This window comes from Malus sylvestris, chromosome 15, assembly GCF_916048215.2.
Source record: "Malus sylvestris chromosome 15, drMalSylv7.2, whole genome shotgun sequence".
Taxonomy (NCBI): Eukaryota; Viridiplantae; Streptophyta; class Magnoliopsida; order Rosales; family Rosaceae; genus Malus; species Malus sylvestris.
In genome coordinates, this window is record NC_062274.1 from 17,164,246 (window position 1) to 17,187,209 (window position 22,964).

General features: G+C 38.5%; 4 protein-coding genes and 1 long non-coding RNA gene across 12 annotated transcripts in view; 2 read left to right on the forward strand and 3 right to left on the reverse strand.

Moving 5' to 3' along the window:
• LOC126601148 (mediator of RNA polymerase II transcription subunit 20a-like) overlaps window positions 1-18,769 on the reverse strand; it is a 59,703-nt gene extending 40,934 nt beyond the window's left edge. Inside the window, exons 1-6 of one of the 5 annotated variants that reach the window (XM_050267820.1) lie at window positions 18,670-18,769; window positions 9,573-9,638; window positions 9,343-9,485; window positions 9,032-9,210; window positions 8,819-8,908; window positions 7,822-8,259 (exon numbers count right to left, since the gene is read on the reverse strand). In XM_050267820.1, coding sequence (XP_050123777.1) covers window positions 8,017-8,259; window positions 8,819-8,908; window positions 9,032-9,210; window positions 9,343-9,485; window positions 9,573-9,586 — 669 coding nt within the window. In that variant the 5' untranslated portion in view covers window positions 9,587-9,638; window positions 18,670-18,769 and the 3' untranslated portion in view covers window positions 7,822-8,016. Of the gene's footprint in view, window positions 1-7,821; window positions 8,260-8,818; window positions 8,909-9,031; window positions 9,211-9,342; window positions 9,486-9,572; window positions 9,939-18,669 lie in introns of those variants that run through there. The other 4 variants (XM_050267819.1, XM_050267816.1, XM_050267817.1 and 1 more) reach the window with 4 other exon arrangements.
• Window positions 10,838-12,202, forward strand: LOC126601152 (uncharacterized). The gene is made up of 2 exons (XR_007615695.1): window positions 10,838-11,302; window positions 11,467-12,202. It is a non-coding gene; the product is annotated as an uncharacterized LOC126601152 (long non-coding RNA).
• Window positions 13,144-14,992, reverse strand: LOC126602735 (uncharacterized). Its single transcript, XM_050269623.1, has 8 exons — window positions 14,877-14,992; window positions 14,493-14,513; window positions 14,290-14,345; window positions 14,113-14,174; window positions 13,916-13,955; window positions 13,515-13,601; window positions 13,385-13,431; window positions 13,144-13,267 (listed from the first exon to the last, which is right to left on the reverse strand). Exons 1-8 carry the CDS (start codon window positions 14,990-14,992, stop codon window positions 13,250-13,252), a joined length of 447 nt encoding a protein of 148 aa, XP_050125580.1. The 3' UTR covers window positions 13,144-13,249.
• On the reverse strand, window positions 16,671-18,693 carry LOC126601147 (mediator of RNA polymerase II transcription subunit 20a-like). 3 transcript variants are annotated; one of them, XM_050267814.1, is made up of 6 exons: window positions 18,670-18,693; window positions 18,423-18,488; window positions 18,193-18,335; window positions 17,890-18,068; window positions 17,677-17,766; window positions 16,671-17,114 (listed from the first exon to the last, which is right to left on the reverse strand). In XM_050267814.1, the coding sequence occupies exons 2-6, from the start codon at window positions 18,434-18,436 to the stop codon at window positions 16,869-16,871; spliced, it is 672 nt and encodes a 223-aa protein (XP_050123771.1). In that variant the 5' UTR covers window positions 18,437-18,488; window positions 18,670-18,693; the 3' UTR covers window positions 16,671-16,868. The 3 variants fall into 3 exon arrangements, with proteins under 3 accessions (XP_050123771.1, XP_050123770.1, XP_050123772.1); XM_050267813.1 differs by lacking the exon at window positions 18,670-18,693 and having other exon boundaries at window positions 18,423-18,663; XM_050267815.1 differs by lacking the exon at window positions 18,670-18,693 and having other exon boundaries at window positions 18,193-18,319; window positions 18,423-18,562.
• Window positions 18,770-19,485: 716 nt separating the features above from the next.
• On the forward strand, window positions 19,486-21,673 carry LOC126601150 (protein CTR9 homolog). 2 transcript variants are annotated; one of them, XM_050267821.1, is made up of 6 exons: window positions 19,486-19,562; window positions 19,665-19,766; window positions 20,065-20,183; window positions 20,360-20,622; window positions 20,749-21,189; window positions 21,387-21,673. In XM_050267821.1, exons 5-6 carry the CDS (start codon window positions 21,016-21,018, stop codon window positions 21,546-21,548), a joined length of 336 nt encoding a protein of 111 aa, XP_050123778.1. In that variant the 5' UTR covers window positions 19,486-19,562; window positions 19,665-19,766; window positions 20,065-20,183; window positions 20,360-20,622; window positions 20,749-21,015; the 3' UTR covers window positions 21,549-21,673. The 2 variants fall into 2 exon arrangements, with proteins under 2 accessions (XP_050123778.1, XP_050123779.1); XM_050267822.1 differs by lacking the exons at window positions 19,486-19,562; window positions 19,665-19,766; window positions 20,065-20,183 and having other exon boundaries at window positions 20,334-20,622.
• The last annotated feature ends 1,291 nt before the right edge of the window (window positions 21,674-22,964 follow it).

Consider the following 22,964-nt stretch of genomic DNA (forward strand, 5'->3'; position numbering starts at 1 on the left):
AGACCTTTAGATTCCAACACTTATCTCCAAAGGTTAAGCTTTGCATTTACCCCTTCCTGAGTTTCATCTATCAACACTATATCGTCTGCGAAAAGCATACACCAAGGAATATCATCTTGAATATGTGCTATTAACTCATCCATTACCAACGCAAAAAGGTAAGGACTTAAGGATGAGCCTTGATGTAATCCTACAGTTATGGGAAAGTTTTCGGTTTGTCCTTCATGAGTTCTTACGGCAGTCTTTGCTCCTTCATACATATCCTTTATAGCTTGGATATATGCTACTCGTACTCCTTTCTTCTCTAAAATCCTCCAAAGAATGTCTCTTGGGACTCTATCATACGCTTTTTCCAAATCTATAAAGACCATGTGTAAATTCTTTTTCCCATCTCTATATCTTTCCATCAATCTTCGTAAGAGATAGATTGCCTCCATGGTTGAGCGCCCTGGCATGAACCCGAATTGGTTGTCCGAAACCCGTGTCTCTTGCCTCAATCTATGCTCAATGACTCTCTCCCAGAGCTTCATTGTATGACTCATTAGCTTAATACCCCTATAGTTCATGCAATTTTGTACGTCACCCTTGTTTTTGTAGATAGGCACCAAAGTGTTCGTTCGCCACTCATTTGGCATCTTCTTCGTTTTCAAAATCATATTGAAAAGGTCAGTGAGCCATGTTATACATGTCTCTCCCAAAAGTTTCCACACTTCGATCGGTATATCGTCTGGGCCCACTGCTTTTCTATGCTTCATCTTCTTCAAAGCTACAACCACTTCTTCCTTCCGGATTTGACGATAAAAGGAGTAGTTTCTACACTCTTCTGAGTTACTCAACTCCCCTAAAGAAGCACTCATTTCATGTCCTTCATTGAAAAGATTATGAAAATAACATCTCCATCTGTCTTTGACCGCGTTCTCTGTAGCAAGAACATTTCCATCCTCATCCTTGATGCACCTCACTTGGTTTAGGTCCCTTGTCTTCTTTTCCCTTGCTCGAGCTAGTTTATAGATATCCAACTCTCCTTCTTTGGTATCTAGTCGCTTATACATATCGTCATAAGCCGCTAACTTAGCTTCTCTCACAGCTTTCCTCGCCTCTTGCTTCGCTTTTCTATACCTTTCACCATTTTCATCGGTCATATCCTTGTATAAGGCTTTACAACATTCCTTCTTAGCCTTCACCTTTGTTTGTACCTCCTCATTCCACCACCAAGATTCCTTTTGGTGTGGAGCAAAGCCCTTGGACTCTCCTAATACCTCTTTTGCTACTTTTCGGATACAACTAGCCATGGAATCCCACATTTGGCTAGCTTCCCCCTCTCTATCCCACACACACTGGGTGATTACTTTCTCTTTGAAAATGGCTTGTTTTTCTTCTTTTAGATTCCACCATCTAGTCCTTGAGCACTTCCAAGTCTTGTTCTTTTTTCTCACTCTTTTGATATGTACATCCATCACCAACAAGCGATGTTGATTAGCCAAGCTCTCTCCCGATATAACTTTGCAATCCTTACAAGTTATACGATCCCCTTTCCTCATTAGAAGAAAATCTATTTGTGTTTTTGACGACCCACTCTTGTAGGTGATCACATGTTCCTCTCTCTTTTTAAAGAAGGTGTTGGCTAAGAAGAGATCATATGCCATTGCAAAATCCAAGATAGCTTCCCTATTTAGCCCAGGGATTTGTGTTCACAGCCTTCCTTTCTGATTTTTTTCCCTACTGTAGCATTAAAATTTGTTGTCTTTACGTTTTAGTTTGGCATTATATGTTTCTTTCCATCTTCCTATAAGTTCTGAACTTGTAATGTGTTTATGCTTGTAGGTTTGGCTGAGTCAAATGGTTATATATACATTGAGGCAAATGGTGGTCTAAATCAGCAGAGGACTTCAGTAAGTTTGACTCCTCGTCTTGTTGATCAGTGGATGAATTTCTGTATGACACAGTTATACATACAAATGTCCTTAGCCTTTTGTTTAAGTTCTAAAAGGGTAGGTGGGGGTGAAGTTGGTCATGGGTTCAAATCTTGCTAAAGCATGTGTATATCTGTGTTGATTGGCTACTAGGTTTTGGTAATTTAATTGATGCTTCTATATTTTCTCTTCTTCAAGTTTCATTGTTTGAGCGTATTGAATCCATCAATTCTGGTTATGTCTTGTTAGCTGAGCTGGTTATTTTTGACGTGCAGTTCTAGAATGTTATACAAAGGTTACAGAGTCATAGTTTCCGGTAATTTTCTTTTCTTTTTCTGAATAATTATATATGAATGTATGCTAAGTACATTCTTCTCCCTTAAAGATTGATATAGTTGCAGTACCTTTGTGAAGTGTTATACAAAGGTTACGGAGTCAAAGTCTTTATTATTATTTTGTTTTTAAGTTTCAAATCTGTATGGTTTTATGCCTTTTCAGAGTTGAAGTGTACTCCATGAACTCCTCATGATAATTTGGGTTTTCCCGTGATGTTTCCTTTCAGCACCCAATAAAAATTTATTTTGGTATGCCCATGTTTTTAGTTTTATCATTTACTTTATGAATCTCGCATGTGGACCTACATGCTTTGTTGGTTGGTTCTATTATATGTTTCAGTCTGTTTGAACACTGGAAATAATGTTTTTATTGTCATAAGGGTGCAAAATTTGTGATTGTTAATTCATAAGCTGAAGGAAAATTACGTTTGTTTGTGCTCAGGGTCGTCAAAGGCAGGAAATCGTGATTGGATATCGCGATTCATGGTCTTCACCTCTGGTGTTTGTTGGATTGCTGGTTCATGGTCGCCGGAGCTTGCTTCGACGACAGCAAGGGAACTAAGCAGCTAGGTTTTCAGTTTTTTTCTTTCTTTTTCGGGCTCAACCCTTGGGTTGGGTTGTTGTGCTGGCCCATTTTTTTGTTTGTGTTTAGTTGTGGGCTTTTGATATGTATGTAAGTTTAATGAAAGTTTACATTTTATAAAAATAAAAAAATAAAAAAAATAACCGAACCGGGCCGAAACCGAACAGAAAAAAACTGAACCGAAAAAAAATTGAACCGAACCGAACCGAACCGAAATTTCCGTTCGGTTTCGGTTTTGGCAAAAAACCGAACCGTTTCAAACCGAACCCAGCCCTACTTCCCCCTCCTCGTTTCTCTCCCCAAAACCATGGCCACCATGAAAACCTCCATAGTTGCCTGTCTCCCTGCCCACGTGTCCATTTAAATCTCCTCCTATAAATAACTTCTCCGTCTGAGCAATTCCTGGCACAAAGTCTCCAAGGTCTTCCCAAAATTTCTCCTTCGAACTCGTATCCAACCCTACTTGAGATGCGTACGCACTAATCACATTGATAAGTTCTTGTCCTATTATAATCTTGATTGCCATGATTCTATCTCCTACCCTCTTGACATCTACAACATCTTGTGTCAAGGTCTTGTCCACGATGATGCCAACACCGTTTCTCGTTCTATTTGTGCCCGAATACCAAAGTTTAAATCCTGAGTTTTCTAGATCCTTTGCCTTACGACCAACCCCCTTAGTTTCTTGTAGGCACATAATATTTATCCTTTTCCTCACCATAACTTCCACTACTTCCATAGATTTTCCCGTTAAGGTTCCTATATTCCACGTTCCTAAACGCATTCTGCTCTCTTGAACTCTACCCTTCTGTCCTAGCTTCTTCACCCTCCTCCGTCTAATAGGATCAAAGTACTTCTTTTGTGTGTCCCGTGTAAAGTTGATAGGAGCATATGCTCCCAAACAACTTTGAGTGGAGTCGTTCGAAAAGAAGTTTCTATGGCCCCCTTGCTCATTTAACACTGCATCCGGGTGCCGATGGAGATACAGCGACCTTTACTCACTTATCACTGTGCTCAGGCCACACAGCGCGCGGATGACGCCCTAGCTTTAGCGCGATTTCGTTCTGGATTCATTTTCATAAGGATTCGACGTAACCATGGAGTGCCGGCTGTCGACTACCTGACGCCCTCCCCCTCCTCCTTTATCCGGGCTTGGGACCGGCAATGTAAGATAAACTTACACAGGCGGAGTTATGGAGCTCTAATCACATTGCACCAAATTTAGCTAGGGTTGCACAAGCCTGTCAATACTAAATCAATATTGTGGTTTGAAATCACAAATTGTGTGGATTTTACATTTCGGGTTTGCTTATACTAAAAAAATATAATGTGTTGTTCATAGTGAAAAAGTCCAGATTTAGGGTTTGCTTATTAAGTTCATTGTCTTCTGAGAGCCCCTACAAAGATATCACCACCAGTAGGATTGTCTGTTCCAGTAATTCTGCGATTAAGAAAAATGCATTCGAAATTATGAGATTGACCCAAAAGAGTGGTAACACAATGTGATCTTTGACTGCCGTGTCTTGTCTGCGGCCGTGGATTCAGATGTAATGTCTATCAAGAACACCCGATTTACAAGAGCAGAAAATTTCCAATGTCTAACGAAGAATCGAAGATGTAATGTTATTTGCAAACAGAGAACTTAGAAACATCACGAGCACATAAAGAATATGGACTTTATTTCAATGCCATCAGAACAAAAAGGGTTAGTTGCAATACGTTCACTTGAAACAATCCACTCTTCTGCATATTATCAAGGTGTTTAGTCTTACCTATTGGAACTTGTTTTCTTGGATAATGTGGAAGGAAGAAAGTGCTGCAGTTTTTCACTCTCACAAACCAAAACTGTATGGTAAATGGGCAAAAAAAGAAACTACAATAAACCATCTATACTTTCCAAAATGGAGTCAATATCTGGGGTTGCAATGGCTCACTTATTCAGCTCGCTGATAATACCAAATCCCTTCTCGTTCTCATTAGTAACCACAACATCCTGGGCAAAACCACACTTCATTCCTGAGGAGACCTGCAGAATATCGACAAAATTTTATACGACAACGTAGTTAACTCGAGTTTGCTAACACACAGAAATACAAGATCTCTTTTAAGGTATTTTCAGCACCAACGGTTAAGGCTAAAGTGGGGAAGACAAGAGACGACATTTGATTTAGCCTCTTTATTACGAAATGTACTCACATCGAAAAGGCTATCTCCTAGCTTCAGCTTGATAGCACGACTTCTGCACACCAGCATCTTACCCATGCGGCCAGGTGGTAACCAGACAAAGCACAAAACTTTGCATATTGCATGCGCTTCCAGGTCGCCCTGAGCTTTTTGTTACCTCAGGGCCATCTGCTTTAGTTGATCGTTTTATCATAGGCAGATATTGCGGTGACTGAAGAAAGAACATACTTGTGGCTTTATTTTCGTCCTGTCAACAAACTCTCAAATTAAATAAAAGGATACAAGCATGGACTGTTTGAATTTTAACTGTCGGAATGCCAACCAATAGATCAAGATCATTTGCTGGTTTCTTGAATTTTCATCATAAGTTGAGTCATCTGTACATTAGGTGCATTTATTGAAACACAAGCCAAGGTAAACCTTGACAGCAGATGAAACCAATCCGATCAGATGGAATGCAAAAATGAAATGAGTCGAGCCAAGTAGTCGTCCACCTCTTAAATGTTCATCCTTTAACGTAAAAAGCAATGCCTAGACAACTGTATTCTTTCTTCACTTTCATGCCCGAGGCAGCAGCAGCAGAACCACAATCCAGGGTGATGTACTAGAAGCATCTCATTAGCAGATAAACAAAAAGACTACATTGAAGGACACCATACCATCAGTATTCCCGCCTTTGGGAGCACCATACACTTTCATGGATGTGGATGCCGCACCACCAAATGCAGTTTGTGTAGGCGCCACTGCAAATTTAAATAACAAATGAAAAACAATTCTAATCCCCCAAAATTGTAGGCAATATTATCTTCTTCAGAAAATGCATATCATGACGTGCAACTTCCCTCTGCTTAAGCCAAACTCAACCAAACCCAACAAAACATCAGAAGGATAAAATTTTATAGCATTATCGCAATTGGACTACTGATTATTGAAGTTGGTTAACCCCATTGAACTGAGTAAATTGCAGGAGTCCGATGACAAAATAAACAATGATATCCGGCCTACTTAAATCCAGATTCAAGAGTCACAACGCAGAGTTAGAAGTACCTACATTTCGTTTCAACTTTCGGCCTTGCGTGTAAAGATCTTTCCTATAAGATGAGAGCATCCAACAACGAAAAAAAAGCAAAACATAACATGAGATATTGTGATAAAACTGAAATTCAGTACATTTGCTCAGTGAAGGAAGTTGAGGATTCATTCTCAACACTCAACACATTGATATCAATCCAAAACACAGTTCCATACACTGAAGCGTTTCAGCCAATCCCTAGCCTTTTCAGCATCAGACTCCTCAGTCACATGGTCCGCTTCGTTGAAGATCAAGAGATTAAGAACAACACAAGTTAAAAATCAAATTAAACCAATAAAGGGCATAGAGGCATTGCTTTCGAGTTTTAACTTTTAAGGCATACATTTTGACTTCAGGTTTCGGAACCCGGCGTGGGGCAGTTTTCGGTATGAATCTCCTCTGCAGCGAGCAAACAAATATCAGAAAAAACGCAAAAAGTAAAACTTTTTAACGATTGAAACAAAAACAAGACAGAATTGACTAGCCTTTCTGGGAGCTGGTTCTCCCTCCATTGGAGATTAAACGGCAATCTTCAGATAAAATATGAACAAAATTAGAGAAAAAATTTGGTAACACATGATTGTAAACAAGAAACCCAAATAAAAAACATGTTCAACCAATGCAAAAAAATAAAATAAAATTTTGGTCAAGTTGGTTCGCGCCAAGACTGTTGCTTTGGGCTATTTTTTATGCAGAATGATGATATGATGATATGATGATATGATGATGGTGGTGGTGGAGGCTAACCTGTATTGGAAGAGGGAGAGGTGGCTGCTGGACACAAAAGCCCAGCAAACATAGGTTTTATAGGGGCAGTAAGGCACTTTTGTGCTAGAGTGCGGCTTCACTTGGACGTGCGGCCCCTTTGTTCCCACTTGCACCAGTTTTTATTCCTTAATTTTCACAGTACGTGCAAAAAGCAAAAATTTGCAGATTTGCATGGATTTGTTATAGTACTTCGGTTCAAGAAGGGCTCAACAGTTCAGCACATATGAAAAGGCCCAGGTTGAAATGTGCTTGTGGATTGACTTGGTTAGTCACGACTCGGGTTGAAAGAGATTGGTATAACGGTTCCACTCAAGATTTCGATATTTACCATCACAAGACAACACAATGCTATGTGTTTTAATTTTGACTCTCTCTTGTAATATTGAATTATTGCTTTAAAATATCACATAACATTCTGTACTATTAATATAAGAGCATTTATAAGTTATTTTTTTAATATATCCTTGTGTTATTGGGACGAGACGTCACCATAACAATAAACCAATATAGTAAAATTATCATTTTTCAAGAGGCGACATAACAAATCCTTTTCTTTTTCATAAAAGAAAACTTGTCCCCACAAAAATGGTTTTGTTTCTTGTCAATTCCTCTCTGATGGAAAGAGATCATCTCCGGATCTCTCCCACCAAAGCCCAATGATCAAGTGATCCGGACCATTGAAATTTCATCCAACGACTAAAATTATTATAATTTTTAAAGAGACCTCCTGTTTGTAGCCGTTAGATCAAATTTCAAAAACCCGGATCACTTGATCCTTGGGCTTTGGTGTGAGAGATCCGGAGAGAGAGGATCTCTTTCACTCTCTGATATCATAAGTTCATAGTCTGTCAGAGAAACAAGAATGAAGTTCTGGACATTAGGGATGTGGAAATATGATCATGTCGAAATGAGCACAGAAAATAAACGGAGAAACAGCGTTACTTCAAACCCTAATTAACAAGGTGATTGAAAAGGTTCTCAAGATACTACCATTTGATTTCTCGTCTTCCATGGACAATCGAACCCGCATATTTCATTCCTCCCCATACTCCTATATTCAAACAGGAGTGTCAGAGCCAAGAACATATGGCGTTGGAATCATCCGTTCATCAAACTAGTTGACAAGTGACATGACATACATCAAATTATTTTTCTTCCTTCCTAATTTCTTGCCGATTGCTGCACTGCTTGAACAGCAATGAGTTGAGCCATAATGGAAGCATACTGGACGGCAGTATGTTGTGAAGTATATTGGTCTCCAAGGCCATACTCAGAAAAGTTTGGTTCCACATGCATGAAATGTCCTGGTAATGATCTTTTCGCCAAAGCCTGTTGCCAAATCTCCATGAACTCTTCCATGACTTGCCTCGCTTTTTCCATCGAAGAAATGGGAAGGTACTCCAGCTGCAGAACATAAGTAACTTCAATTAAAAAGGATCTAGTACAATGACAACATGAAATTATTTCTCGAGTTGCAAATTTGCCTTTCTATGGGAAGTAATTGAAGTTAACAGGGAGATCCAGAAATCAATCCAACGGAAATATTTGAGGTCGTTAATCTATAAGGTGAAAGCTTAGAACAATAATAAATAAACCAACTTTTCAAAAATTGCCAGAGCTTGGTTATTCACACTGCTCAGCAAAGAGTACTTCAGCATGTATTCCAATCTAGCGCGCAAACAAACTCTAATCGAGGTATCTAAACAAGAAAACTACTTTCGTCAGCATTACTATCAGCATTAACTCTTCCAACAAAGAGATCCTAAAGAACCATAAAAAACACTCGAATAAAACAAAAAGGCACTTTCTCAATTGCAACCCTTGTCAAAGTTCTAATATATTTTAAAGTGCACATGAACTTCTTAAACACTCATAAGTTTGCAAAATATCGAAATGGCAAACCCCGTGAAAAGAAAAACTATTTAGATCTCAACCAAATTTAAAGCTTAGAGCAAGTCCATACCTCCATAACTATTCCTCTCAAATTTTCCGAATGAGTAGGAGTAACTTTCCCCACTCTCAATTGGAAGTCACCGAGTTGATAATGAAACCCCTACACATTAAACCATAAACCACCAAAGAATCAAATAAAACCATTTTCTCAATTTCAACCTCCAAAATTCAGAACACCAAACCTTCCAACTACACCAATTGAAGGGGGAAGGAGGGGGGAAACCTCAAAATAAAGCGAGACCCTTGATTTGTAAGACTGTAACTTCTCCATAATCGTCTGAATTGATGAATCCGCCTCGAGAATTATGCGCTGCAACCGCATTATCAGGTAGTACTTACTGGGTTGCTCCGGCAGCGCAATCCCCAGAAAATCACGCGGGGGCTCCCCCGTTAAAGTGGGCTCTGATGATGCACATACAATGTACTATATCAAAATCTAATTTTTCAAACAATTAACAAAACCCACAGACAAGATAGAAAAACAAAGCAAATAAAAACATGAAATATGAGAAATTTAGTAATTTAGTAATTTACCCCGCAGTATGGGTTTGTAGAAGGTGATGGTGGCTTTCCACCTGCCTTCCTTGACGCCATTGATGCTCTCGACGCACTGCGTGACTTCGTTTATGATCTGACTGTTCACTGTCGTCCCTGCGTTGGGCTGCCAATGCAAAACCCTAAAATTGCAGCACCACAAAAATCAAGCACAAAACTTTATTATACATAAATTGTCCGAATATGTGATTAGGGTTTTAAGTGCTTACCATTTGAGCGGCATTGCCTCGGATATCGGAGGTTTCTGATTAGGATTTTGCAGTCGATGTAGGACGCTGACGGAGGAGATGAAGGGTTTTAGTGAGATAAGAGAAGTAAAAGAAATTGGGATGCAAAGCATAAGCTGCAGAATCAATGAGCGAAGAATTTGAGAGGTAAACGGAAGATGAGACTCAACAAAAATCCACCAAAAAAACAAAGGGAAATTTCAAGTAGCAGGAGAGAGGGATACCTGGAGGCCGAGCTGAGAGGAAAGACAGAAGAATATGGTAGAGGAGAGAGAAGGGGAGGGTGTAATTTAATTTTAGGCGATTGTAATAGAAATCTTAAGAAGAGAAGTTTATGAGGTATTATAATTTTTTTTTTTTTAAATCCTAACTGAATAACTGAACTTCTATAAAGGAAAACTAACAAAAAGAAAATTTAAAAATTTTGAGTTTTAATGAAAATAACAAAATAAAGGATAAAGTGAATAATACCATGATTGACATTTTTGTATAAAAATATGATTTTTCATTCAAGTAAACAGTACCGAAAGCCTTTTATTAAAATTCCCTATATTAAATCTTAATTAAATATATTTGAATTTGTAAACTTTTTCAAAATCCTTTAAACTTTTAATTAAATACACCCTTGTAAATAAGTCCTTTTTTTATAAACTTTTTTACATACAATATTCATCGCGTTTTTTAAGTGAAAAATTGTAAGTTCGATTGCCGCGAATTATAAGTTTGCAATTAATTTATTATAATTTAGTCATCAAAATTTCAAGTTGTTGAGATTAACTCAAGTAGTGAAAGACATGAAATAATGTTGAAATTGGGATAAGTTCATGATTCATTTTCTTAAATGTAACTAAAAGAAAAATTTTACCTCATACATTAACCTTTTTTTTTGTTTTCTAGTACGAGATATTTTTTTTGTGTTTTCACAACACGGTTCAATAGGCCACTAGTTCAATACATTTTTAGCAATAGCGGGCATTTTACGTTCTTGAATATGACTATCATAATAAAAAGTTCTAAATTAGTAATGACATCAACTAGAAAAATCATTAGACCTTGACTTATATGTCATTCGAAGTTTAGTCGTGAGCACCATGTGATCGAATTAACAGAAAATCTAATAGTTGGCCGAGCACGAATACAAAGTTTATAGGGACGAGATCGAATTCAAAGTTTTTAAAGGGCGAAATCAAATTCAGTGTTTTAAAAGGACTAAATCGAATTAAAATTGAAAGGTCCTAACCTAAGAGCAAAGTAAAACCGAGGTTGAAAATTAAGTCCCTTTTGTTTATTTTATTTACAAAGCAGTCCCTCTATTTTTAGCGCGAGGCGGTTTAAAGAAAATATAAGAAGAAAGCTTTGGTATACGAGGAGAAACAGCAGAAGGAAGAGAGTGACTGACTGAGCGTCTTCGTCTTATCTCAATCTCCAACCCCAAAATTCCAAGAAAAGTTGCGTTGTTTGCGTCCAATCGGCGGCCGCCGTTCACATTCTCCGGCCAGTTCGCGAAGCCGAGAAGAGATACAAGGCGGAGCTAGGGTGCTTTCTCAGTTTTTGTGTGATTTGCGGAATCAATGGCGTGTGTGAACATACCGGTGCAGAACTCGGAGAAGGAGGTGCGGGTGGTTCTGGATCAGCTCCCAAAGGAAGCTAATGATATCATCGACATCCTCAAGGCCGAGCAAGCCTCTCTCGATCTCTGGCTCATTATCGCGGTTGGTGTTTTTCGGTTTTAAATTTAGAGCATGCTTGTTTGAGCTTCTGACTAATTACGTTTCAATTGCTGCGTGAATGCACGAACTTTCTATATGTTGGTGTATTAATTTCTCTGATAAAAGTGGCGAACGTGCTGTTTAAGTTTGAATTGGTAATGCTGCAGAGAGCGTATTTCAAACTGTTGAGAGTTCTCCCACATCGGTGAGGGACAAGGTTTGCTATGTGTTTATATGATCTTGGACTACTTCCCATATTGCCAATTATTTTTACGGTGGAACCCCAATTTCATCATGGTATCAGAGCGGTTGTCCTCGTGTGAAGCCAAACAACCACATGCGCTTCATGTTAGGCTTGAAAAATTGAGACGAAACAGAGAGAAAAGGAGGAGCATTTTATTTTAGCAACACAATTTTTCAACAAAGCATCGAGAATCGACATTCACGAGCCTTCTACATGGGTTGGGAAAGGTGTGGATGCCACAGACCCTCTTTACGTTGTTATATATCAGAGTAAATAAATATTGATTGCAACCTACATAAAACTTCTGATTGGTCATAATGAGAAATAAATTTCCAAAAGCCATTGGCTTTTTTCCGGATTTTGGATTTAGGGTGTGTTGAGGATTAGTAGTTGATCGATAGTTAGTCATCCTACAAACTGTTTGATTTGGCATCTTAGACTTTGTAATAACTGGCCTTGAGTTCTTGCTCCTGTCGCAGTCATGAAGTATGGAATCGAAAGAAATTTTGTGTTTCTTAATGGCACATAACGTTTCAGTGTATAATATATTTTTTGCTTACTTGTACTACTATGTGTCTGGCATTTTCTGCATTCAAGATTGTATTAGAAGGAGACCGAGATAATGTTACTGCCCTTTTGGGTCAGGTATATTCATGGAATTTATCTGATTAACAATGCAATTATGCCTGCCGTTTTCATGGATTACATGCATGAAAATGTGATGAAAATTTCAGTATATGAAAAGCAAAACAGAAGATATTCGTAGCTTTTTACTTATTGCTCTTCCCTGTCTAGGCTTTATCAGTACATCAAATCTTGAACGCTGTCTCTTTTACTTTCAATAATTCGTTCTATAGTCTCTTGATTATGGGTGCAAAACTTTTGTTGGGTGTCCACCATGTGATGTACTTGGCTATCCGGGAATCCATGATCTATTGAGTATGGTGCTCTGGCTAGCAAAAATATTTAAGAGGAAAATTGGCAAAGGTACACTGGAGTGGATATTTTAATGGCAGATAGCAGCTAGGGAAATAAAATTTACATTGAGATTCAGGAGGAACTCATTTGAAACATAACAGATTGGGACTCGGTTGCCCCAGAGAGAACAAATTGGGACTCGCTTGGTTAGTGGAGAACACTTCATTTGTTGTGATTTGTAAACAATTTGCCGCTGATATCTGCAGGCATGCGTTGAATTCAATCGTGGGCACTATTCAGATTCATTGGAGCTCTACAAGGTTTGTATTTTCAATCCCACTGTTTGCTAATGGAAAGAACACAAGAATGCATACATTCTAACCTCTAGAATTTGTTATTTGTGTTTGAATTGGTTGGGATTATGGCTCTTACCTAGCAGAAATTTGGTAATTTTCTTGTGAAGATAATTTCTGTTATAAACACTAATTATTGGTGTAATTTTTATTTGTGAATTTGATAAAGAGGGCCAGGAAAGTACATCCTGATTGTCCTGCGGCTGTAAGGCTTGGCATATGTCGAGGCTCTTGTTGCACTTGCAATTCTGGATTTGCATGCAAATACAGGTACAACTTTACAAGTCGGCATTTAACAGCTAAAATGTGTCAAGTTGCTGCAAAAATGATAATCCAAATGCTTTCCTCGTGTGACGTAGTATTTCCTTTTAAGAAATCATTCTACAACTTACCAGGATCTCCAGAATAAGGCAGTCTGAGAGAAAGAGTTACAGGTTAATAACTGTACTGATTCTGCAACAACATCCAAATTTAATTCAAACTAAAGTCGTACACACGTACAAAACGTTCAGTAAGAGGGATATAGAAGAAACCAATAACTATGCATATTTGAGTCGTAACTTAACTTACCCATGGCCAACTGTATTCTTTCTCCACTTTCATGCCCGAGGCAGCAGCTGCAGAACCACAATCCAGGGTGATGTACTAGAAGCATCTCATTAGCAGATAAATAAAAAGACTACATTGAAGGACACCATACCATCATCAGTATTCCCGCCTTTGGGAGCACCATACACTTTCATGGATGTGGATGCAGCACCACCAAATGCAATTTGTGTAGGCGCCACTGCAAATTTAAATAACAAATGAAAAACAATTCTAATCCCCCAAAATTGTAGGCAATATTATCTTCTTCAGAAAAAGCAAATCGTGACGTGCAATTTCCCTCTACTTAAGCCAAACTCAACCAAATCCAACAAAACATCACAAGCATCAAAATTTATAGCATTATCGCAATTGGACTACCGATTATTGGAGTTGGTTAACTCCATTGAGCTGAGTAAATTGCAGGAGTCCGATGACAAAACAAAGTAAACAATGATATCCGGCCTCCTTAAATCCGGATTCAAGAGTCACAACGCAGAGTTAGAAGAGCCTTACATTTCGTTTCAACTTTCGGCCTTGCGTGTAAAGATCTTTCCTATAAGATGAGAGCATCCAACAACGAAAAAACAACAAAACATAACATGAGATATTGTGATAAAACCGAAATTCAGTACATCTGCTCGGTGAAGGAAGTTGAGGATTCATTCTCAACACTCAACACGTTGATATCAATCCAAAACACAGTTCCATACACTGAAGCGTGTCAGCCAATCCCTAGCCTTTTCAGCATCAGACTCCTCAGTCACATGGTCCGCTTCGTTGAAGATCAAGAGATTAAGAACAACACAAGTTAAAAATCAAATTAAACCAACAAAGGGCATAGAGGCATTGCTTTCGAGTTTTAACTTTTAACCATAAGTGAGGCATACATTTTGACTTCAGGTTTCGGAACCCGGCGTGGGGCAGCTTTCGGTATGAATCTCCACTGCAGCGAGCAAACAAATATCCGGAAATACGCAAAAAGTAAAACTTTTTAACGATTGTAACAAAAACAAGACAGAATTGACTAGCTGCATAATATATATATATATATATATATGTGTGTGTGTGTGTAAGTATTTATCAGACAAACCTTTCTGGGAGCTGGTTCTCCCTACATTGGAGATTAAACGGCAATCTTCAGATAAAATATAAATAAAATTAGAGAAAAAATTTGGTAACCCATGATTGTAAACAAGAAACCCAAATAAAAAACATGTTCAACCAATGCAAAAAAAAAAAAAAAAACATTTTGGTCAAGTTGGTTCGCACCAAGACTGTTGCTTTGGGCTTTTTTTTTTATGCAGAATGATGATATGATGATGATGGTGGTAGAGGCTAACCTATATTAGATCATCTCCAATGATAGGCTAAATGCTAAATTTTCCCATTTATTCCCCCCCTCCCAAACACCCTTCAACCCGTGCTAAAACATTGGGCTAAAAGCCAAATGCCAAAGCTGGGCCAAATTCCCCACCTCCCAATGCGAGTGGACTCGCGGGCAATTGGGCCAGTCACAGCCCGGTTACTCTCCAACACGCCCACGCGATGGGGCTGCAGACATTGCCCGATAGGGGTGGGCCCCTCTATCATAGGTTGTTGGCCACCCGAAGAAACCCCAACGGCTCTATTTTTAAACCAAGGGCTAAGATCTAAGGATCATCGGTTGATCCAACGGTTCAGATTCAAATTTAATTTTTTTTAGAATATGCTACTTTAAAATACATTGAATCCGATGGCTGAGATCGAATATAATCAAATCTATCGGTAAAAAAAATCTAACGGCCCAAATTTAAATCCAACAGCTAAAATAATTAAAAAAAAAATTATTTAACTCAAAATTCATCCCAAAACTCTATAAATACCTATGTATTTGTTCAAATCTAACGGTGAAAGTTGAAAGTTTGGTGTTGAACGGTTGGTGAATTGAAAGTTAGTTCAGGGTTGAAAGATTAGTGAAAGTTGAAAGCTTGTTTTGTGGAAAATTTAATGATTTTTCAATATTTATCGGAATTTAAATATTTTTAAATTAAAATGTTCATAAAATTAATTTATGATAGTTTACATATTTTTTTTAAATTAATTTAAGAAAAAAATAGCATAAGTTCATTATTTAATAATTCCTAAAATTTTAGACTAAAACGGTTGGAGTAAAAAAGTTGTTTCTAGATTAAAAGTTAAATTTTTCAGATTAAAATATTTAATTTTTAACCCAACTATTGGAGATGAGATTAGGAGAGAGAGTGGTGGCTGATGGACACAAAGCCCAACAAACAGAGGATTTATAGGGCGGTAAGGCACTGTTGTGCCAGTGTGCGGCTTCCCTTGGACGTGCGGCCGTTTTGTTCCCACTCGCACCAGTTTTTCTTCCTTAATTTTCACAATACGTGCAAAAAGCAAAAATTTGCAGATTCGCAGGGATTTGTAATAGTACTTCGGTTCAAGAAGGGCTCAACACTTCAGCACATATGGAAAGGCCCAGGTTGAAATGTGCTTGTGGATTGACTTTGGTTAGTCAGGACTCGGGCATGTATAACGGTTTCACTCAAGATTTCGACATTTACTATCACAGGACAACACAATGCTATGTGTTTTAATTTTTAATTTTCTCTCGTAATATTGTATTGTTGCTTTAAAATATCACGTGGCATTCCGTACTATTAATATAAGAGCATCTGTTAGCTATTTTTTTCACACGTCCTTGTGTTATTAACACCATGACAATGAACCAATATAGTAAAATTATCATTTTTCGAAGAGGTTTATTATTTTTTGGGGAACGCCTAATCATTGTTTTGTTTCTGTATGTATATATGTACGCCTTGCCGATTATTTCAAGAGGTTTATCAACAGAACAAATCCTTTTCCTTTTCAAAAAAGAAAACCTTTCCCAACAAAAATGGTTCCGTTTCTTGTCAATTCCTCTCAGATGGAAAGAGATCATCCCCGGATCTCTCCCACCAAAGCCCAAAAATCAAGTGATTCGGGCTATTGAAAGTTGATTCAACAGCTAAAATTATTATAACTTTTAAAGAGACCCCCTCTTTGTAACCGTTTGATCAAATTTCTTGAGCCCGGATCACTTGATCTTTGAGCTTTGGTGGGAGAGATCCGGAGAACATCTATTTCCCTCTCTGATATCATGTGTTCATAGTCTGTCCGAGAAACAAGAATGAAGTTCTGGACTAGGGATGTGGAAATATGATCATGTCGAAATGAGCACAGAAAATAAACGGAGAAACAGCGTTACTCCAAACCCTCATCAACAAGGTGATCGAAAAGGTTCTCAAGATACTATCATTTGATTTCTTGTCTTCCATGGACAATCGAACCCGCATACTTCATTCCTCCCCAAACTCTTATATTCAAACAGGAGTGTCAGTGCTAAGAACATATGGCATTGGAATCATGCGTTCATCAAACTAGTTGACAAGTGACATGACATACATCAAATTATTTTTCTTCCTTCCTAATTTCTTGCCGATTGCTGCACTGCTTGAACGGTTGCAACGAGTTGAGCCATAATGGCAGCATACTGGACAGCAGTATGTTGTGAAGTATATTGGTCTCCAAGGCCATACTCGGAAAAGTTTGGTTCCACATGCATGAAGTGTCCTGGTAATGATCTTTTCGCCAAAGCCTGTTGCCAAATCTCCATGAACTCTTCCATGACTTGCCTCGCTTTTTCCATCGAAGAAATGGGAAGGTACTCCAGCTGCAGAACATAAGTAACTTCAATTAAAAAGGATCTAGTACAGTGACAACATGAAATTATTTCTCAGAAATGCAAATTTGCCTTTTTATGGGAAGTAATTGAAGTTAACAGCGAGATCCAGAAATCAATCCAACGGAAATATTTGAGGTCGTTAATCTGTAAGGTGAAAGCTTAGAACAATAATAAAGAAACCGACTTTTCATAAATTGCCAGAGCTTGGTTATTCACACTGCTCAGCAAAGAGTTCTTCAGCATGTATTCCAATCTAGCACGCAAACAAACTCTAATCGAGGTATCTAAACAAGAAAACTACTTTCATCAGCATTGCTATCAGCATTAACTCTTCCAACAAAGAGATCCTAAAGAACCGTCAAAAACACTTGAATAAAACAAAAAGGCACTTTCTCAAGTACAATCCTTGTCAAAGTTCTAATATATTTTAAAATGCACATCTAACTTCTTAAAACACTCATAAGTTTGCTAAATATCAAAATGGCGAACCCCGTGAAAAGAAAAACTAATCAGATCTCAACCAAATTTAAAGCTTAGAGCAAGTCCATACCTCCATAACTATTCCTCTCAAATTTTCCAAATGAGTAGGAATAACTTTCCCCACTCTCAATTGGAAGTCCCCGAGTTGATAATGAAACCCCTACACATTAAACCATAAACCACCAAAGAAACAAATAAAACCATTTTCTCAATTTCAACCTCCAAAATTCAGAACACCAAACCTTCCAACTACACCAATTGAAGGGGGAAGGAGGGGGGAAACCTCAAAATAAAGCGAGACCCTTGATTTGTAAGACTGTAACTTCTCCATAATCGTCTGAATTGATGAATCCGCCTCGAGAATTATCCGCTGCAACCGCATTATCAGGTAGTACTTACTGGGTTGCTCCGGCAGCGCAATCCCCAGAAAATCACGCGTGGGCTCCCCCGTTAAAGAGGGCTCTGATGATGCACATACAATGTACTATATCAAAATCTAGTTTTTCAAACAATTAACAAAACCCACAGACAAGATAGAAAAACAAAACAAATAAAAACATGAAATATGAGAAATTTAGTACTGTACCTCGCAGTATGGGTTTGTAGAAGGTGATGGTGGCTTTCCACCTGCCTTCCTTGACGCCATTGATGCTCTCGACGCACTGCGTGACTTCGTTTATGATCTGACTGTTCACCGTCGTCCCTGCGTTGGGCTGCCAATGCAAAACCCTAAAATTGCATCACCACAAAAATCAAGCACAAAACTTTATTATACATAAATTGTCCGAATATATGATTAGGGTTTTAAGTGCTTACCATTTGAGCGGCATTGCCTCGGATATCGGAGGTTTCTGATTAGGATTTTGCAGTCGATGTAGGACGCTGACGGAGGAGATGAAGGGTTTTAGTGAGATAAGAGAAGTAAAATAAATTGGGATGCAAGGCATAAGCTGCAGAATCAATGAGCAAAGAATTTGAGAGGTAAACGGAAGATGAGACTCAACAAAAAACTACCAAAAAATAAAAGAAGGGAAATTTCAAGTAGCAGGAGAGAGAGAGATACCTGGAGGCCGAGCTGAGAGGAAAGAGAAGAATATGGTAGAGGAGAGAGAAAGGGAGGGTGTAATTGAATTTTAGGCGATTCTATTAGAAATCTTAAGACGATAGGTTAGAGGTATTAAGTTTGATATTCGTTAAAAGATGAATTTGAGTTATATTTTAATAGTTTATTAGGGGCATAACTTATGTTTTTACGGCAAAAAATATCGTTTATTAAAAAAATAGTAAAATGATTTCTCCAAGTTTATTAAACCATTCTTTATTAAAAGACTTCAAAATTAAAGTATAATTGAATATTTTTATGAACTAGTTTTAAATCTTGAATGCATACGTTCGGATTTTTATGAGGTATTATAATTTTTTTTTAAATCCTAATTGAATAACTGAACTTTCATATGTTAAAAGGAAAATTAAGGAAAAGAGTTTGAAAACTTTGAGTTTTAACGAAAATAACAAAATAAACGGTAAAATGAATAGTACCAAAATTTACTTTTTATTGTTAAAATGTGGTTTTTCATTAAAATGAACTGTCACATCCTAGCCCGGGCTTGACTCCAATGTAGCATGATATTGTCCGTTTTGGGCCCCGACCACGTCCTCACGATTTTGTTTTTAGGAACTCACACGAAAATTTCCTGGTAGGTCACCTATAATGGGCTGCTAGTGAAGCAACTGAGGGGAAGGATTGCTATGCCACCCTATCTCTGGTGCGTATTACTTTTATTTTTATAATTTTATCTGCCGTTTTCAGTGGGAAACACATTTGCAATTGTAGTTGTTACTTTAATACTATTTACATCTCACCACTTTTTTGAAACTCTTAAGGGCAACTGGAACTACTTCGCGGCAATTCGCAATGAGAAGAGAAATCCCAAGTTGGAAGAACTCTACACTAAAGTATAACTCTTTTCTTCAATAATCTTTTTAGTTTTTTGTAGCATGTTTTATCAGTTGAAAAATGAGATACTTATTTTCTTACTTATGTTTACATGCCTATAGGTCCTATCTCAACATTCTGCTAATTTGTATGCTGCCAATGGTGCCGGAGTGGTCTTTGCAGAGAAGGGTCACTTTGATGTTTCAAAAGACATTTTTACACAGGTAAGTTGTACAATTGGTTCATTGCGAGCTGTATACAGTACCTCATGTATAGTACGTGAGTGGTTTCCTGTCTGCATTTCTGCTGTTGTAGGTTCGAGAAGCTGCCAGTGGAAACATTGTTGTTTAGATGCCAGACGTGTGGATAAATTTGGCACATGTTTATTTTGCTCAAGGCAATTTTGCATTGGCTGTGAAAATGGTGAGTTCGTTGCTTCTCTATTCTGTACTTCCTCGTTTTTCGTAGCCAGATTATTTTGATGAATGCATACATGTGCTGATGACTCATGCTGTATTGCAGTATCAAAACTGCTTGAGGAAGTTCTTCAATAACAGACTCTCAGATTCTACTCTATTTGGCTCGTACCCATTACGAAGCTGAGCAGTGGCAGGACTGCAAAAAGAGTTTACTGCAAAAAGGTTTGACGCCGGTGTTGTGCTGCAAAAGTTCTCAGCTTCACTTCATTTTGTTGTCAGTCTGTTTTTCGTTTCAGTGATTCAAGTCTGTGTTGGAACTAAATTATGTTCGTTTTCTGTAATTGTATGTTTAGTTAGTCTATATCTATATCTCATCAAAATATGTATCAATATTTCAGGTGTGGGCAACAGTTGCAGAGCTAGAAAATGCTGTTCGTTTATTCAGAGAGTTGTCTGCTGCTTCCAGCCTTCACATCCATGGATTTGATGAGAAAAAAATTGATACCCATGTTGAGTATTGTAGTCGCTTGATGCTACGAGAGTTCACTTCAAAGCAGCTGAGCATGAGGAGCAGAAGATCAAGCACAAACAAGAAGTTGCTCGTCAAATGGCATTGGCTGAGGAGGCCCGTCGTAAGGCTGAGGAACAGAGGAAATTCCAGGTTTGGTATTCGAAAGTTGCTTCACTCTGTGTACAACTTTGGTTATAGATGTATACATTTGTATGCGTTTACATCATATATATTGTCTCACATAATCATATATGCATTCATGCTTTCGTGTAACAGTTGGAGAGAAGAATGCAAGAGGATGAACTAAAGCGTGTGAGACAACAGGAGGAGCAATTTGCACGCATAAAGGTGAGGATAAGAATTTCATCGTGCTGATTCTCAGAACTTTTGGCATCTTCAGGAGCAATGGAAGAGCAGTACACCAGGTTCTAAGCGAAGGGAAAGGTCAGAAATGGACCATGAGAGGGCAGGCATAGTGAAAAGAGACGAAGAAAGGGTGGCAAGAGGAGAAAGAAGGACAAGCACTCAACATCACGCTATGAAATGGAGGGAGCAGAAGCTGAGATGATGGATGATCAGGAAGAACCGGAAGATGAAGATGCCAACATGAATTACGGGGAGCCCACGGCGGGTCAGATGAATGAGCAAGATGATGAAGAGAATGTTCAAGATCCTCTCGCAGCGGCTGGGCTTGAAGATTCTGACGCTGACGAGGAGGTAGTAAATTATCTCTATAAATCCAAGGATACTAACTTATCAATTTTGTCACCACATGACATGGACTCAAAATATTTAGACCGGATGTCGTGGTGCCTCGGCATCAATGAAGTTTTTATGGAGTAATTGTTGAAATTGTTCTGCCCAGTAAAAAATTCCTTGCTGCTGGCCATAACGTATTCACCTTTATGTTCCAGGCTGCACAATCCACAGCTCGACGAAGGCGGGCATTTTCAGAATCTGGTGATGATGAGCAACCAGAGCAACAACCGGAGTCCAGTCCTGTCAGAGAGAATTCTGCCGAGTTACAGAGTGACGGAGAAGGAAGAGAAGGTAGCACCGTGGCAGTGATAAGCTGAATGGAGACACCGATCTTAACGATGAGGATTAAGATCCCTTCATTATGTTGAGCTCTACAAGATCAGCGGTAAATATGTCTTAAATTTTGAACAAATAATAATCTTTAAATTAAGGCATGGACCAATTCACTGAGGATCACTACATTGTTTTTAGTTTCATTTTGTGATCCCCATTAGTTTTGACAATTTTTTGCATTAGTATTTTGTATTTCAGAAAAAAAATAAAATTAAAAAAAATTAAAATTCTAATAGAGCCTTCGTTTAAGGAACTTTAACGAATAACTCCCGGTACTGTTCATTTTAACGAAAAATCACATTTTTACACTAAAAAGTCAATCTTGATACTATTCACATTACTCTTTATTTTATCTTTATCGTTAGAACTCAAAGTTTTAACTCCGCCTATGTCTTACATGGCCGGTCCCAAGCCCGGATAAAGGAGGAGGGGGAGGGCGTCAGGTAGTCGACAGCCGGCACTCCATGATCACGTCGAATCCTTATGAAAATGAATCCAGAACAAAATCGCGCTAAAGCTAGGGCGTCACCCGTAAGTGGCGCGCTGTGTGGCCTGAACACAGTGATAAGTGAGCAAGGGTCGCTGTATCTCCATCGGCACCCGGATGCAGTGTTAAATGAGCAAGGGGGCCATAGAAACTTCTTTTCGAACGACTCCACTCAAAGTTGTTTGGGAGCATATGCTCCTATCAACTTTACCCGGGACACACAAAAGAAGTACTTTGATCCTATTAGACGGGGGAGGGTGAAGAAGCTAGGACAGAAGGGTAGAGTTCAAGAGAGCAAAATGCGTTTAGGAACGTGGAATATAGGAACCTTAACGGGAAAATCTATGGAAGTAGTGGAAGTTATGGTGAGGAGAAGGATAAATATTATGTGCCTACAAGAAACTAAGTGGGTTGGTAGTAAGGCAAAGGATCTAGAAAACTCAGGGTTTAAACTTTGGTATTCGGGCACAAATAGAACGAGAAACGGTGTTGGCATCATCGTGGACAAGACCTTGGTACAAGATGTTGTAGATGTCAAGAGGGTAGGAGATAGAATCATGGCAATCAAGATTGTAATAGGACAAGAACTTATCAATGTGATTAGTGCGTACGCACCTCAAGTAGGGTTGGATACGAGTTCGAAGGAGAAATTTTGGGAAGATCTTGGAGACTTGGTGCAAGGAATTGCTCAGACGGAGAAGTTATTTATAGGAGGAGATTTAAATGGACACGTGGGCAGGGAGACAGGCAACTATGGAGGTTTTCATGGTGGCCATGGTTTTGGGGAGAGAAACGAGGATGGGGAAGCTATCTTGGATTTTGCAATGGCATATGATCTCTTCTTAGCCAACACCTTCTTTAAGAAGAGAGAAGAACATGTGATCACCTACAAGAGTGGGTCGTCAAAAACACA